This window comes from Citrus sinensis, chromosome 3, assembly GCF_022201045.2.
Source record: "Citrus sinensis cultivar Valencia sweet orange chromosome 3, DVS_A1.0, whole genome shotgun sequence".
Classification (NCBI taxonomy): Eukaryota; Viridiplantae; Streptophyta; class Magnoliopsida; order Sapindales; family Rutaceae; genus Citrus; species Citrus sinensis.
The window spans coordinates 14,454,344-14,471,830 of NC_068558.1; the positions used below are offsets into that span (position 1 = coordinate 14,454,344).

Below are 17,487 nucleotides of genomic sequence, written 5' to 3' on the forward strand. Positions count from 1 at the left end.
ATAAAGGTACTTGGGGAAGCTAAGAGAATTCTAGGGATGGATATTATCAAGAACAGGAGCAAGAAGATTTTGTTCTTAACTCAACAAAGCTACATTTAGAAAGTTCTGATGAGGTTTGGAATGAATGATGCTAAGTAAGTGCAGACACCATCGGCAAACAATTTCAAGTTGTATGCTGCTCAGTGCAATCAAACTGATGCAGAACAATAGAAAATGGCATGTATACCCTATTCAAGTGCAGTAGGTAGCCTTATGTACACCATGGTACTCACCAGACCTGATATCTCACATGTTGTGAGTTTGGTGACCAGGTTTATGGCAAATCCAAGCTATGAACACTAGAGAGCTATTCAGTGGATTATGAGGTACCTAAGGGGACTATAGAGGTTGGTTTGGTTTATGGTGGAGAAGATAAAAATGGACACACACTAATTGGTTATGTAGATGCTGACTTTACTGGTGATCTTGATAAAAGAAGGTCACAGACAGGGTATTTGTTTACTCTGGGGAGCTACACAGTTAGTTGGAAAGCAACATTACAGAATATAGTGGCTTTGTCCACTACAGAGGCAAAGTATACTGCAGCAACTGAAGCTTTCAAAGAAGCAATTTGGCTGAAAGGCATGACAACTGAGTTGAGAGCTAAGCAAGAGACTGTAACAGTATACAGTGACAACTAGAGTGCTATACATCTTAGCAAGAATCAATCTCATCACGAGAAGACAAAACATATAAATGTTAAGTTGCATTTTGGAAGGCTTGAGGTATCAAGAGGGACTATGAAGTTGCTGAAGATTTATACTGAATAAAATCCAGCTAACATGTTAACCAAGATTGTGTCCACTGCCAAGTTCTTCCTTTACACGAACTTAGCAGGAATCTGTAGGTTTTAAGAAGCAGCAGATGGGGAGAGGACAATGAGAAAGGAGGGAGCTATGAGTGTTGAGTTTAGAGTGGAGATTGTTGAAATGAACTCAAACTCATGTGAACAACTTGTCGTATTAAAGTTGCAAAGATGAGTGACATGTCATTTCAGTTGATCAAGATTCTAGAATTGACAACTTGGTGAGGTCGTCCAAAACCATTAAACTCTCACGTGGTTAACACACGCCTATTCTAAGCTTAAACGACATGGCTTGTTGTCGTTTAAGAGAGGCTTTAATTTGCGCGTGAGAAGCTCGTGATCAGTTAGTTAAGGCTGTTGATTTTGGAGGGAATCTTTTGGATGTGTAACGCCAGCAACAACTGATATATATATATGCTGGTTCTGGTGTAGTCTGGATGCATCGAGGAGAGAATGATAAGGAAGCTGTAGTGAGAAGTAAGTTTTGCTGATTGTTCTCTGTATTGCTAGTTATCATCTCTCTAAACTTTAAGCTTAATAAAGTTGCTCCATGAGTTGTTTTCTCCAGTGGATGTAGCCACCCTCAAAGGTGCTGAACCACTTAAGTCTTTGTGTATTCTTGATTCTTTGAGTTGTGTTTCTTTGATCTGGTGGTTGTTTCAATTAGCTTAGGTTTGATTCTTAAATCTTGGAGTCTGAGTTAGATCTTGGGGTGTAATTAATCCAGTGATACTAGGGTTAATTTCACAACAAATCATTACCTCAAAATAAGAAACTTCTTACTCTATATATTACATGGCATGAATTCTGAAAACTTGCGATGGTAATACATACTAAATTTTGTGTAAAATGATGTTAGCACCATGCTGTGGATATACACTTATACCACGAGTAGGAGCATGCACATAAGTTGGTGAAAGCTGGAAAGTGAACTTATGCAAAATCATTGCTAAAGCAAGTTTTGCTTCCAACAGAGCAAAGTTTTGTCCAATGCAAATTCGAGGACCCCAACCAAATGAGAAGAATGAAATTTGATTCTTCGATGCCTTTGAAACTCCTTCCGAAAACCTATCTGGGTTGAACTTTTTTGCATCATCGCCCCAGTATTCATGATCACGATGAACAAAAATTATTGGCAATGAAAGAAAAACTCCAGGTGGTATAATATATTCTCCTAGCTTAATCTCCTTAAAATTAGCTCGAGTAAGCAGAGGTGCTGGTGAATATAATCTCAGTACCTCGTACAGAATTTTGCTTACCTGCAACAGAAAACAGAATCATTTGTGCAATCTTTTACTACATTTTGGGAGACCAAAAAAAATTAGTTAAGGTCCTAAATTCCACTTATTTCCCGTCTTTTGGTTTGCAAAAGAAGCTATTACTAGTTGTAAATTTTAAATTATGATTTTTTAAAATATTACATACATATATAACAAATCCCTTCGCACTGCCGGTATAAGAAGGGATTTGAACCCTGGACATTTTTATAGGTTTTATCATTTCCAATAACGAACTGCCATGGCCATAACTACTCCATAACCTAAGTACCTTGTATAGAACTCAATTTGCTTACCTGTACCATAGCCTGGAATTATTTCTTCAAGCTAGGAAACTCATTGTTCTTGGTGAGTGATAACAAATATATTAAGGTGGGTTAGTTGTGAAAATCACAGAACAAAATTCTAATGTTGTGGTAAGATGACTCGGTACCGTTTGCACCTCCCAAGATTTTCTCCAATTTATGTGGCTTCCTCTATCTTTGATAGTAAAATATTTACAAACACTGTTCAGGTTAAGAAATTCAAGTGGTATCAACTTAAGAAGTAGTTTTCAGGTGCGGATGTTTGGATATTCCAAATTTGACCTATGATTAGAATAAAAATAATTCTACACCAGCCTAGAATCCTAATCATATATATTGTAAATCCAGACTTTGACGCCTAAAAATTGTCACGAATTCAATAATTTTCAACAAATTAAAAAAGCTATAGATATTTAATTAAGATTAAAATTACTTACTACTTTCAACTGGTTCAGCTCTTCAAATTTTGGTTCTCTATTACCAAAAACTTGACAAACCTCTTCCCTTGCTCGTTCTTGCCATTCAGGATGTATGCATAACAAAACCATTGTCCACACAAGCAATGATGCAGTAGTTTCCTGCCCAGCAAGATAGAACAGCTTGCACTCTTCAATCACCTCATCAACGCTCATTCCGGTTTCCTTCTCCTGAATTTCTTTGTGATTTGATTCCATCAATATGCCCAACAAGTCCTCATTATTGCTGGCTTTTTTAACTTTCAGAGCTTCCTCTCTTTGATTAATGATACCTTTTACCAGTTCTCCCATTTCATGGTGATTGCTTTTCAATTTTCTATTCAGTCTATTTGGTACAAACCTACAAATGAAAAATTCTTGTAATTAAGTGCAAGGCACACCGAAATTATTCATATGCTAAAACATTTGACAACACTTTTCTAAACACTCACATGGCACTGGATCTTTAAATGATTAGTATAGCTCAGGCCATAGGATCGGTACTAGATGAAATCATTTAAGTTCATTAACTAAAATTACCTCCATCCTGGAATATAAGCAAACATTAAAGCTTGAATCAAAAGATTCATTTGTTCACGTAGCACTTCAAATATTTTTCTTCCTTCTTCAAAGCTACTGCCAAATGCTGTTCGAGAAATGACATCCGCTGTCAAAGTTTGAATATGAGGCCACACATCTAACTCACTGGATCCTTCCTTTGAAATCGAAGTCTTCCATTTGCTTAGCATGTCGTTACAGCTCTTCTGAATTGTGGGTAACATATTCTAATAAAAAAAACGGAAGAAATTGTCAACTAATGTCATAGGTCATGTAAAAATAAGAATTGCCATGTGTCTGATCAAATGAAATGTAAAGTTGAAAATGAACCTTCAGCTTATCCTGATGGAAGGCTGGAGTGGCGATTTTTCTAACTTTAAACCACTGCTTACCCTCATACACCACCATCCCAGAGACCAGCAGCTTCGAAATTGGGCTTACCTGTTTTTCAAAGATATCATACTTCAACAAAATTTCCCTTATCATTTTGGGGTCCGTTATGTTTATATTCGGTCTTGGACCCAGCCATATGAAAGAATTCTTACGTGTAATTTTAGGAGTATATTTTGTTAGCCATAAGTGTTATGGATGAATTATAGAATCCTAAACCTTTTCTAGAAATTAGAGAATAAAAGCTAAGAAAACACCATAGGGCACAGATTTATAGTGGTTAACTTCCAACGCGAGAGCTACTCCATTTCAGCCAATACAAAGTTTCATTATAAAGAGGAAACAAGACTACTAAAAGAGCATTCAAAATTATGCCGCCACACCCTCCAACAATAAGCACAAGATTTGAGCGTGTATTTTTTTACTCTTGTAACACATCTTTGATTGAAGTCCTATGTAATAAACCAAGCTTACAGTATGTTGAACATATCCGCACTCATAAAAATTTCTACAAAAGAATTTGTTGAAAAATGCAATAAAGGTTACAGTATGTTGAAAGAAGATTGTACTGACAATGACATAATTGAAAATTGTAGTGAAATTATAGTAATACCCTATCTTTGAGTGAAAGTTCTAGTTTACCTTTGTGAGTATTTTTGGTTCTTAATGTTAGGAAAACAAAAGTACATGGTGAGATTATTTGAATCTATAAATTTATTTCTTAAACCCGTTATTTAAATAAAAGAATTTATTACCAAACCACACCCTTGATCAAAATTATATCTAAGGTCCAAGAATACAGAAAAACAAACAAAATCTACTTTATACACCCATTTTTCTAATGAACCGTAATTCTAATATACTAGATCTACACTCCTTAATTATCTATGTAGTTCGTTTTCTACATTCTTCTATTATTCTAAATTTCAGACTGTAATTTTAGAATAATTTCACTATTTAATAAAGACAAAACATAGACGCCACAAGAAAAGTTTAATGCAAAATACTTGAGAAAATCAACGCTCTCAAGAGGGCTAAAAGGGATAGTTCACACTCTTCTATTACGCTGATAGGTCTTTGACTTATCGTGTTAATCTCAATTTGTTTTAAAACTCTAAATGGACACTAATGATAGTGTTAAGTTCCCCTGCTCTACTGATATGCCCCGTATATATTGGGAAGTTAATGATGGGTGTTAAGTTGAGAAAGCAGTCCATGGTAATTTTATAGTGGAGTTGAACTATTGGCATCCCTCTATAATCTTTATAAAACCCCTCTCTTATTGCAATTGCATTAAAAGATAAAATAAATCTAGTTATACTATTATATTTCTCTTTTCAACTCTTTATACCCATACAACTGCACCAAAGACTTTTACAATTTTTGTTTCCTCACAAACAACTTTTTTCTTGAGAAATTTACAAAACTTATTTTTAATTTAAACTTATTTTTAATTTAAACTTATTTTTAATTTTAAAAATAAATAATAGGTATTTGAGTCCACTTTAATTCTACTTAATTTGTAAATGTATTTGATTTTTTTGAGTAAACTATGTATGATTTAATAATTCAAAAATTTATAAAAATAATATTTGTAATTAGAGTTATTTGGAAGAAATTGAATTATTTTTCTTTTTGAATAAAAAAATTTGAAAAAATGAAAAGGGATATTTTGGGAATTAAAGTAGATTTTTGGTAGAAAAGGGGTTTGAAAAAAAAGTTACATGGTGCTAATAGTCTCACTCTTTATAGTAAAGATTATTTTTATCAGGGAAATTATCATTACACCACTTTTATTTTGTCTTATGTTCATCTAATCACTACAAAATTCTAACATGTACTTTGCATCACATTTCTTTTCACATTTGTATCAACTAGCCACTTTTGCATTAACACTATTAAATAATTTTAATAAAATGATAATTTTACCCTCAAATAAATTAAAAGAGCATTTTATTTTATAAAAAAATATAATGATAAAAATATCCCTAAATTTAATAAAAATAAATCCCAAAATTAGAATTTTTATTTTTAATAAAAATTATTTGAATATAAAATTATAATTATAAAAATAATTGCAAAAATTTTGGGATTTAATAAAAATCCCCTAAATTACTAAAATTTTAGGATTTATTCTTTTAATAAATAAATTCAATTATTTTTAAAATTTTTATTTTATTAAATTATAATTTTTTTAATAAATAAATTCATTTATTTTTATTAAAATTTTGTAAAATTATAATTTTTAATAAAAATAATTATTAAAATTTTGTAAAATCTAAATTTAGTAAAAATCAGTTGAGCACTTCTATTTGGGATTTATTTTTTTATTAAATTTAGGGATATTTTATGATTATAATTTTTAATTTTAAAAGTTTTTATAAGATAAAATAATCTTTTAATTTATTTGGGGGTAAAATTGTCATTTTATTAAAATTATTTAATAGTGTTAATGTAAAAGTGGCTAGTTGATACAAATGTGAAAACAAAGGTGGTGCAAAGTATATATTAAAATTTTATAATGATTAGATAAATATAAGGCAAAATAAAAGTGGTGCAATGATAATTTCTCTTTTTAAAATTTATGGTGTACAGTAAAAAAATTATTTTTTAGATTTTAATAGTGGATTTATAAAGAAAATGAGTTCACTAAGTAATATTTTTTAATTCAAATAGTCTCACCCAGGTAAAACAATATTTCACTCGATTGTCCTATCTTGTCATGATTAAACAAAGGACCTTTTAATATTTTGGGTCAATTTTGCATTATTCGTTATGTCGTGTGTATAAATATTTTTATAATTTGCGCGCATAACAATAATAATGATGATCATGAGGACGAGTAAGTGGAAAGAGATCAGTGCACTAGAAGTGTACCCGAGAATTTTTCATGAATCTAAAAATGTGTGTAATGCCATATTTGGAGAAAAACAAGCAGGAATAGCCTATAATTTTAGCCTATTGAATGAAGTAAAGGAGCAGCCATTGACACTCTATCATTTGACAAAATATTAAATCCTAAAATAAAATTATTAATGAATTTTACTTTGACATATAAAATAAAAAGAATAGTCTTGTTATGGACTTACTACTTCACCAAATGACAAAATATATAATAATAAACCAATCTTATCACCTCAGCTAGTAACAGACCGGTACTACCTAAGTTTTTTTCAAGTGACGCTATTGGCAACCCTACATTTTTCTTATAAAAGTTCTCTTGTTATGTTTTTAAAACTTTGTCATTTATATTCTAAATTACATTAAATTTAAAGTCTTATCTAATTAAATCTACATATGATTTTTCTCCTAGTTTTTTCTCTACTAAAAACTGTTAAAACTTACAATTTTTTTTAGAAGTCAATTGTAAAAGAGTAAGAATCTAATCTAAAGTATTTTTTCACTTAAAAATTTATTTTTATAGGAAATATAATTTTGTGAAATTTTCATAAATTACTAACTTTATTAGAATGCTAGAAATTTTTATAAAGGCAATTTTAGAAATTAAAGAAGATACGAAAAAGGGGTTTGGAAAGGATAACGGAGGGGTGCTAATAGCACCACTCTTTTGTCGTATGTTAGTGCGTCATGGTGCTCATCCTTCATCCTCAAACAAAAGCAAAAGAGCGGGCTTTTCAAAATCACAACGGGTGTCTACTGGATAGTGGATAGGTAATGAATTTTCGTCTGGCTGTCTTACGTAAGCACACACGTCATCCCAATTTATATGCAATTTGTCTTCATTTTACAAAAGCAAAATATACATGTTTAGTAAATTTTATTACTAAAATATAATTTATTGTGTAATAATTAAGGTGAACATAAATTTAAATTGCCTTTTATTTTTCCAGAGTAAGTTTAGTAAATACTCTCGACACGGCTTTTTTTCATTTTAACATACATAAATATGCAAAAAGTGAAAAAATCAATTAATTAAAATCTAACGAACTTCATAATATGTTATATAGATATAATAAAATTCATAACATAATACATAAATCTACATAAAATAAAAAGTAATATGTAGTTGTGGTAATATGATAAACTATGGTTACCATTTTCATCATAGAGTTCATGTAAAAATATAATATAATCACAAAAAAGACGTCTAATTTGGAAAAAAATGGTTGTGCACACCCCTGAATTTTTAATAAGGGACACTAAGATCCATTTTTTTAATCATAATATCATTTAAATATAGTAACCACAATAATTGAATTTAAAATTTTTCATAAATATAAATATAATAAAATATTATATTATATTTTAATATTTAAAATAAATTTATTTTACTACTATATTTGTATTTCTTATAAAAAAATTATAAAGATTTTAAATAAATCTTTAGGTTAAATAGATTTTACAATTAATAAAGTATATCTCACCTATTAATAATATTAAAATTATTTTGTTTTATATTCAAAATAATTTAAAATTTTATATATTTATTTTATTACAATGTTTTTAATATTACAAAATTTATTTTAATATAATAAAAAGATGTCTAGTAAATTGTAAAATGTTAAACTATCTTTTAAATACCGAAATCATTTTAAATTTAATAATATTATATTTATTTTATATTATATATATTTCTATTTATTATAAAATATTAGAGTCAATTCCTTTTGGATTAACAGAGTTAAAGGGTATTATAGTCAACATGGAGCATTGGCCTCTCTTATTAAAAACTTGAGGATTTATATGACAATTTCTCCAAATCTTGGGATGTAAAAGTCCTTTTACCTATAATCATTTGTTTTGTTTAAGTAATAGGATTATAAACTTAATTATAATAGGAACTTCAAGTGTACAATAGTTTTTTAATAAGGTGCTTTTAAAAAGCAACCCTCCACCTATCTACAAAAGCCCATAAAAGTTATTGTCAAAATGAAATAAAATAGATTTTAAAAATTTTTATCAAACACTATTTTTGTTGAAACTTATAAAATAAATTATCTTTAACGTTTTACTGATAATATCAAACGATGCCTGACCTAAAACTAAATGATAAAGATAGGAAGATATATAATAAGAATGCAACATAATACACAAACTTTCAAAATTTACTTATGTGCATTTAATGTCTATAATGATGAAGCTTTTGTTTTCTTTAAACATTTTAAAGCTCAAGTTGAGGATAAAAAGGAAACGAAAATTAAAGTGATTGGTATTGATAGAGCTGGTGAATACTTTTGAAATGAATTTTTATCTTATTGTGAAGAGCATAGTATACTATATCACAAAATTGCACCTTACACTCCAAAAATAAAATGGGCTAGGCCTAGGAGCCCACTGACATGTCATTATTAATTTATTAGTTCTCATGGTTGGTATGAATCACTCTCAGTGAACTAAGATCATCATGTGGATACTAAAAAAGCTGATCACAGAATGGAAAAATTAAAGAAATACAGATTGATTATTAAAAAAAAAATCTTTGTCTATCCTCGCTCGATATATAATTTAAAACATTATAGGAAATCTTTAGAAATAGACTCTTAGGTTGAAAATTTTCGAAAACGATTATTATTATTATTCCTGCTTTTGGGAGAATAACCCATAGGTCCCTAATATTTTTCATTTTTTTAATTACTCTTACTTTCATGACATAATTATAATTTTTATGTTTGAGATTTATTCTTAAAGAGTAATATGACTTTTTAACATACAAACACTACAACAAATATGACTTTTCATAGCGCTCAAAAAATGTTATATTATCGTTATTATAGCGTTTATTTAATGTCGTGATTGCCCATGCTATCTTTTCTCTATAGCATTTTTAAAAACCGCTATCGATGTATAGTAGTTTTTAAATGTTGTTATAAAACTATAATAACATTTATTTAACGTTATCAAATATCATGGTAGAGCGTTTTTTGGAGTGCTATTTGTGTATAACGTTTTTTAAATGCTAAAGGAATAATTGTTATTCAAGTAATTTATAGCATTTATATCAATGTTATAATTTAGCTGAAGAGTCTATAGCATTAGCCGAAACGCCATAACATGTTTTCACACTACAAACTGTTGATAGCATTTTATGAAGTTTGATAATGCTATATTACTCTTTTCAGGAATGCTATTGTGCTTGGTTAATTTTGTAACTTTTTTTTTACTTTATAACATTTATTAGATATTTATAACATAATAGAATACAATATGATTTATAATTAAAACTGACAATTTTAACAAAAGGAATAAACTACATTTCATTAATTCATGAACAACAAATACCATCAAGTATTTTAAGAGTGAAAAAATTAATATCATACATATACAAAGGCAAACTAAAGTTAATGTCCAAAATAAGACCTAGCATTACAGTAAACATCATTCAAAACTGTGAATGCCAAGTTTAACAAATACCAATAGTCACTCCAACAATGATATATACCATTAGACTCATCAAAATCATCTAACCAAAACACTACCCTTAGACCCATCAAAATCACCTAACCAAAACACTAAGTCAAAATATTGTCTTCAATTAAACTTTTAACCATTCATACCAAAATTAATCTTCCATAACAATAATCGCTTCCGTTGGCCATGCAATTGAACTTCCCAAAGCATCTTCTATTGTTTCCATATCTGCATATTTTTTCCGCAACTCAGCAGAAGGATTGTGCTTCTGACAAATTTGAATTTTTTTCAGCTTCATACATTTCCTAAACTCAAGAAAGAGTTATTTATTATAATATTTCCAATAATAATTGCTAGCATATCTAAGTTATCATCAATAAATTTGACACATACCTTCACTTCAACGACTTTTGAACTAGATGGTTCACCATTATTTTTAGTATGTGCTTTAATCCAAACATCAATTCGAGTTATTTATGATGGATTTGAACTGTTTTTCTTCTGTAATGAAAATATTTTTCAGTCAGAATTAACTATATATATCTCAAAGTAATAACAGACGCTAGCTAGATAACTACTATATTGTTTGAATATAATTAAAGATTTACCATCTTATCTTGCATACGAGCATATCCCATTCGACTTTCAGTATATGGAATATCTTGCTTCGCCCTCATTTCCTTAAAAACCTTGTTTTTTTCCTGTTTTAATATACATTAATTACATCATTCTAAATAAAATAAAATATGCATGAATGAATGTTTCAGCTAGGACTATAAGCATACATACCATGAAGGCTTTTGAGGTCTTTTTTTAATAAAAGTCTCCCACTCGGTAGGTTTGACAAGACTAGGTTGAGCATCCAACTTTTTTGTCAATCTTGATTTATGTGCTCGCCAGACTTTTCCCATCATCTGTAGCGTATACTTTTTGATTACATCTCCTTCCAAAACAAATTTCTGCTGAATGTTTCAAGCAAATAAAAAATAACTAATGTTAGTGTCATGTTATAATTTGAACTGCACTCTAAAAATAGATGTGTACATATTTACCTCGAGTGCTCTCAACAACAAAGCTTTTTGCTGTTTTGGAACATATCTCCAATCATCACAGTTTATAGACACAACCTCCTTTACCAAACTACCATAAAACGATGAATATAACACAAATGATTTTCCAATAGGTTGCCCCAAATTATTCAATTCTAAGACTATCTTCTTCCCATCTTCATTTGCCACATCATGACATACAGTAGGGCCACGTTTCTTCTTTGTCAAATTCTCTTCATTGCAAGATTGATACGGATTTTCGGATGTGACATCATTGAGATCTTCATTAGTTAAGTCTGTCTCAGTAATAGGTGCATCTCCAGACTCAGACCTACTCGATAAACTTTCCTTCCTTTTTCTTTTGGAAGCTTGTCGAGAACTCTATTGGCCATATATAAAATGAATTGGCATAATTTCTCATTTTTAACATATATAAATATTGTAATCTTCAAAACAATATTAAGTGTTTACCTCTGGGGCACACATGGTACTTCCCCAATGTTCCTGAAATACAGGGTCAACTTTAAAAAATCACAAAATATTCTACAAAAAAGATATTAACATGAAACTACTTTTAAATGAAAGCTACTTAAGTCTAGAATGCAATAATATTCATGAATCACTCTAGAATATAATTTGATCAATACAGTTTATTCATTGTTTCTAGGTTTGTCAGTAAGTTCTTTGTCAGTGTTTTTAAAATACGGGGTCGAATTCAAAACATCACAACAAATCATTTTTTTAATGATTTTTTTTATTTCTATAGCACTTCAAAAATGTTATAATTTTTTTTTCCAATAGCTTTTACAAAAAATGTCATAAAAACTATTAAGTAACAATTTATTTTATAACTTTTAAAAAAATGTCATAATAGTAATGTTATACATCTAATAAAATTTCAGTTTAATAGCAATTTTTATGAAAAATGCTATAAAATGTATGATTGTGATGACATTCGATATAAAACGCTATAAATTAGTGCTATAATAAATCATATTTTTTAATATTTAACAAACAAAAAACATAGTTTTTAATGTATTAAAATCTGTGTTTTTTTTAATTATTTTACAAACATTCTCACTTTAATAAAATGAAAATATCCTCACTTAAAAAGAACTATACACACACACACACACACACACACACACACACACACATATGGTCCAAGATTATGGATTTGTTAAAGTTTGAAAAAATAATTAAACCGTATGGTGTAATAGTATAATTATATGACTTAATAACTGTTTCATATTTTAACAAATCTAAGATTTTAGGTTGGAATATTTTTAATATGTGTGTGTGATAGGAAAAAGAAAATTAAATGAAAGCCAAGACTATCTGTTGAAAAGTCAAAAGCTCATATGTCTTGATTGTGCCTTTGGTGAGCTCCAAAATTGATAATTTGGAAGTGTTGGAGCTGCATGCATGTTGTTATACCCATATTAATACAAAATCAGATTGATGACATAAATAAATAAAACCTCAAGTCTAAGAACCCACATCCAATAACATGTCCTAATCTAAACAGGATAAAACAATACAAGTGTTAATCTTCACCAAACTAAAATCTTATAAGATAAGAGATAATTATGATTATTTCTCATAAATAAAGAGGTCACTATTCAAAGGTAGGATCATAAAGAGAAATAGGTATATAAGGAGAAATAGGCTTATTGGAGGAAGAGATACAATATCCTCCAAACCTTTCTCCTACTCTCTTTTCTCTCTCTTATTATTATTTTGTTATTGTACCACTCGTGATCTTTGACTTAATTAGGGTCTATGTCGGCAACAACCCCAGTGACCCATAATAGGTTATTGTTTTGCAAGATTCCTATCACCAAGCTATTCACTTTCAACTTTGGTAATCTCGAGGATATTAAGCTTTCTCACAGCCTGTTTCCCAAGTAAAACAATTTTTTTTCTTAATTCCTCCAAATTTCTAGTACCAATAGTTGGGAATAGACAACCCTAAATCCTTAAAATCCTAAATCATAGTAGAAAGAATCAAAAAAGCACTTGCAGCTGCACGACCCAACTAATCTTTTTGAGAAAAAGCCAGCTAGTTGTCAAGTCTCAAATCCCTAACTACACGCCAATGATGTCCCAACCAACAGTTGCTAAGCCTATGAGCCGTTTATTGCCACGATACCAGCTGAAGGCGCAAGCAAAAGTTGAAGTCCCAAACCTAGCCATTGCATTTATTTATTTATTGCAAGGGTTGTAAGAAAAGATACTTTTGACTTTGAAAAACTTATAGAGTTTTGGATCTTTTGAATTGCTTGTGAATCTATTTTTGATTTTGCTTGCATGTTAGTCTTCTTGTTTTTTGGTGATTGTAAAGTTAATTGTTTGATTCAACTTCCCTGCTTTTGGGATGCAACTGTTACTAAAGATCTTAACAAAAGAATTGATGTTAAAATGGACACTTTCATTTTCTATGTTTCTTTTCTCCATTTGCTGGCTTGCTACATTGTTTTTCTTAATTTGTGTGATTTCAATTTTGTATTGCAACTTGAAGGTAATTTCAAATCATCTAATTTTTTTTAGCACATTCGAATCCAATTTGAATCCAAATTAATTCGAATTATTCATCCGATCCAAACATACTCAAGTTGGATTTGAGTTCTGATTGCATTCAAATGAGTTTTTTTTACCAATTTGAACAATCCCAAAATTCAATCAGATTGATTTGAATCTGATTCATTTTTTAATTTTCCCAACCCTAGTTGAAATAGTGGCAAAACATAATAAAATAAACCAATAAAATAAATAAAGAAAAGCAAAGGAAACAGGTCTAGTAAACACCCAAACCTGAGCATAAACTCCTGTGATACTCATATTTTTAATAAACTCGACCCGATCATATAAAGGAATAGGCCCTCGAGCTTGAGGACCACATCCAATAACATGTTTTAATCTAAACAAGATAAACAATACAAGTCATTGTCAAATTCAAATCCTATAAGATTCCTACCACTGAGTTCTTCACTCTCAACAATGCAATCCCAAGGACGTCAACCTCTCTCACAATCTGTTTACCAAGTAAAACAACTTTTTCTCAACTCTTCTTGTATGGCCAAAGTTTTGGTACCATTTGTCAGAAAAGATGAAATTGGTTGCCGATTTGTAAGACATTTTGTTGTGATAATTGAATGCATGCACAGTAATGTTCTCTTATAAATACTAAACCATTTCATTCGAAGAAAATGTTTCTAAAATGTGAGAGTTTAAGAGATTTGAGCATTGTAAGAGAGTGTAGAGAAAGTAAGCACTTACAAGTGAGGTCTTGTCAGAAATTAAGTTTGAAATATAAATTTTCATATATTTGAAGCTAGAAAGTTTTCTTGATTATGGTTATACGCATACGATTAGAAACATACTGTAAATTTCTGGTGAAGAATCATAGAAAAAATTGGCTACAATTTTCTCTGTTATCCTCAATAGTCTCTCCCTCACATGTGTGGGCACGTAGAAAGCCCTAAAGACCGTGCAGGAGATGAAAATCTTATAACTATGTATTTCTTTTTAAAAACATTTATACGTAAAGATACGTCCATTCTAATTCCTTCTCCTTTATATAGATACTTATTAGAGTTAGAGTTTTACTGAAAATTGAGCTAGTAGAAGGATTGTAGACCCATGAGCTAGCTCCAACTTAATAGTTAAGCCCCATCATCTCATGATACGTGACACAACTTAAAAAGTGTTGATTACTCTCAACTATAAAGTTTCTTATTATAATATAATCTAGTGAGTTTGGGGCTAGTCTACAGGGAAAAGATTTAATTTGTAATTTCCTTTAAATTGTCTAAAAACTAAAAATAAAATTTAAATACACGCTATTTAATTTAAGTGAAACTATAGAAATAAAGTAGTTAGGGCTATGTACCCACTTAGTAGAAAATATAATTTAGCAAATTCTTTTCAATTTGTCTTGTATATTGTCCAAAAGATTTTATTGAATAAATCATCATTATTTTCCCATTAATTTTATTATGGATTAAATACTTAATGTACCAAAATTCAAGTTGTCTACAAAAAGTCAAAATACCATTTTACCACACTTTGTGTTAAGAATTTATTATACCAAACTCCTTTATTTGTCTACAATAAATCAAAATTTCTAAATATAAAAATAGATAAAATCAAATAAAAAATAATTTAATTTATATAATTAAAAATAGAATTTGATAATTCATATTTTTCTACTAAGAGTTTCACCTTACCCTAATTATTATTATTTAGCTAAACTTAATTAAAATAAAAATAATTGTTGAAATTAAATTACACATAATTAAAATTAAAATAACTAAAATTAAAAATATGACTAAATTTATTTATGAATTAAAAAGTAAATTTTCAAAATAAATTACAAGAAATTTAACTACAAAAGAAAAGAGAAGAAATTTTTTTCTTAGTTAATGCCTTCTTGCACTCCCTTCTGCACTTCTTTGCCTTTTCTCTGATTTTGCTTCCTCCCTTCTTTTCTTTTTCTCTCTTTTTTTTGTCGTGCCCTAGTTCCCCCCCCCCCCCATGGGCATGAGCTACCTCTTCCTTCTCTTTATTTTATTATTATTAAATTTTAATAGTGTAATAGATAAGCAAGGGGTAGTCACCTGTCACCTGACTTATCTTGGCAATGTGGCTCCATATAACACCCAAAATCTAACACATGCGGAGCACGTGAAGAAGGAGATTACTCACAAATCATAATCTTTATTCATAAGTTTCAAACTGAAATACCTCCAATCTTATTCAAATAAAAAATTACAAATTCAAACGTCTAATACTAAATAATCTCTCCCGAGGACATAAAATAATAACAAAAGTCTCAAACTCCAAATTACACTTTCATAATAGGAGATCCACAAGGAATTCTCTATCACACAATCTGATCACACATGACTTATAGACATGATCTATTAACTGGCAATCCCCCATAGGGGTACTAATTGTCACGTGAGCATCGAGTGGTGTGATAGGCACATTAGCATAACGGGCAAACACACAAGATACAAATGAATGTGTAGCACCAGGATAAAAAAGAACTTTGGCTTCTCTAGAGAATACGGGCAATGTACCTGATACTACATCAATGGACACCTCAACATCTTTTTCTGTTAGTGCAAAAACACGCCCTTGCACCATCGGTTTCTTCCTCTGCCCTTCGTTAGTCGGAGTATTTGTAGTCTCGCTACGTCTCTTTGGGCAATCCATAATCCTATGCCTAGATTCTCCACAAGCAAAACAGGCTCCAGTTTTCCAATGGCATTCACCAGGGTTCCTTCTTTCACAATGTCGACAAATGGGGTAGTTCCTCCGAGCGGTGTCATCAGGAACACCCTTGTTATCCCATTTGTTACCTCCACCATTATACTTCTAGGAGTGAGGGCCCTGCCTATTAGAACTTCCATTTTGCGGTCCACCTTGTCGATTCTTCTTATTTCTCTGATCCCTTGTAACTTGAGCTTCAAGAATATCCTTCTCCGCAAAAATTGCTCGATCCACCAAATCGGCATAATTGTTAATCTTAAGGATGGTCAATTGCCCTTTAATGTTAGGACGTAACCCTTCCAGGAACTTTCTACACTTACTACCCTTATTAGCAACCAAGGTAGGAGCAAAACGAGAGAGGGCAGTAAATTGTTCCTCATACTCCGCAACAGACTTTGTTCCTTGAGTCAACCTTAGGAAATTAGCCTCCATCTGATGTCGAACTCGTTCAGGAAAATACTTTTCATGAAAAACCTCCAGAAATAACTCCCAAGTAATGGGTGCATCTTGCAAGCCAGCCCTTACGAGACGAGATTTGGCATCCCACCAGTGGTCTGCCTCACCCTGAAGGACAAATGAGGCCAATATTACCCTTTGATCATCATTACAACCCATAGCCACAAATATCTTCTCCATCTGTTTTAGCCATGCCTCTGCATCCATGGGATCGGCAGTCCCCTGAAAGGTAGGTGGTCCCAATTTCTTAAATCGTTTTAAGTTCACCATAGCCCCATGATCTCTTGCGCCACCTTGCCTTTCAACTGGCACATTCTCTTGTGCCCCAACTCTGCCTCTAGTCATATCTTGAATTAATTTACTTTGTTGTTCCATCAATCTAAGCATTGCGCGCATCATAGGATTTCCTTCGTTAGCCATCTCGTGCAAGGTTGGGTCAGCGTCGTCAGCGATACCTAAAACATCTCTCGAGCTAGAGGCATGCCTAGCACCTCCCCTATGTGACAT

The 17,487-nt window shown here is 30.7% G+C and overlaps 2 protein-coding genes across 2 annotated transcripts; both read right to left on the reverse strand.

Moving 5' to 3' along the window:
• Positions 1–1,677: 1,677 nt before the first annotated feature.
• On the reverse strand, positions 1,678–16,622 carry LOC102610679 (cytochrome P450 CYP72A219-like). Its single transcript, XM_052435750.1, has 8 exons — positions 16,449–16,622; positions 11,719–11,751; positions 11,251–11,628; positions 10,807–10,899; positions 3,770–3,979; positions 3,422–3,666; positions 2,864–3,242; positions 1,678–2,103 (listed from the first exon to the last, which is right to left on the reverse strand). The coding sequence occupies exons 1-8, from the start codon at positions 16,620–16,622 to the stop codon at positions 1,678–1,680; spliced, it is 1,938 nt and encodes a 645-aa protein (XP_052291710.1).
• A 7-nt stretch (positions 16,623–16,629) lies between these two features.
• LOC127900594 (uncharacterized) lies at positions 16,630–17,487 on the reverse strand. Its single transcript, XM_052435751.1, has one exon. The coding sequence runs from the start codon at positions 17,485–17,487 to the stop codon at positions 16,630–16,632; it is 858 nt and encodes a 285-aa protein (XP_052291711.1).

Bases quoted from the DNA above. Each gene is read 5' to 3' on its own strand.
- LOC127900594 (XM_052435751.1), bottom strand. From the start codon at position 17,487: ATGTCACATAGGGGAGGTGCTAGGCATGCCTCTAGCTCGAGAGATGTT.
- LOC102610679 (XM_052435750.1), bottom strand. From the start codon at position 16,622: ATGGTGGAGGTAACAAATGGGATAACAAGGGTGTTCCTGATGACACCG. The intron at 10,900-11,250 runs GTAAATATGTAC...ATATTAAAACAG, and splicing joins TGTTGTTGAGAGCACTCGAG to GAAAAAAACAAGGTTTTTAA. The intron at 3,667-3,769 runs GTTCATTTTCAA...TTTTTTTATTAG, and splicing joins TCCATCAGGATAAGCTGAAG to AATATGTTACCCACAATTCA.